Below are 345 nucleotides of genomic sequence, written 5' to 3'. Positions count from 1 at the left end.
GGCCGGTACTTGTAGTCGGGGTAGTCAGCCATGTGCTTGAGGCGCAGCCGCTCCGCCTCCCGAATGAAAGGGATCTTGTCGCTGTCTTTGAGCAGCTTCCAGCGTTTGCCCAGCCGCTTGGAGATCTCGGCGTTGTGCATGTCGGGTGACTGCTCCATGATCTTGCGCCGCTCGATCTGCGACCACACCATAAAGGCGTTCATGGGCCGTTTGATGTGCCCACTCGGCGTCTTGCACCAGCTCGGGTCGTCGGCCTTGCCGCCCGTGGAGGCGGTGGAGCCCGGCGTGGGGGAGGAGGCGATGCCCAGCTCGAGGCCGGCGCCCGAGTCCGAGCTCTCGCCGGCG

At 65.8% G+C, this 345-nt stretch overlaps 1 protein-coding gene across 1 annotated transcript in view; it reads right to left on the bottom strand.

The window, feature by feature from the left end:
* Positions 1–345, bottom strand: part of SOX4 (SRY (sex determining region Y)-box 4) — a 6,947-nt gene that overhangs the window by 1,339 nt on the left and 5,263 nt on the right. Inside the window, exon 2 of the mRNA XM_010848834.1 lies at positions 4–345. Within this exon, the coding sequence (XP_010847136.1) occupies positions 4–345 (342 nt within the window). The remainder of the gene's footprint in view (positions 1–3) is intronic.

Source organism: Bison bison, unplaced genomic scaffold, assembly GCF_000754665.1.
Source record: "Bison bison bison isolate TAMUID 2011002044 unplaced genomic scaffold, Bison_UMD1.0 scf7180017864274, whole genome shotgun sequence".
In the NCBI taxonomy this organism is placed as follows: domain Eukaryota; kingdom Metazoa; phylum Chordata; class Mammalia; order Artiodactyla; family Bovidae; genus Bison; species Bison bison.
The sequence above is the reverse complement of the archived record's forward strand: the minus strand, read 5'-3'. Positions and strand labels throughout refer to the sequence as shown.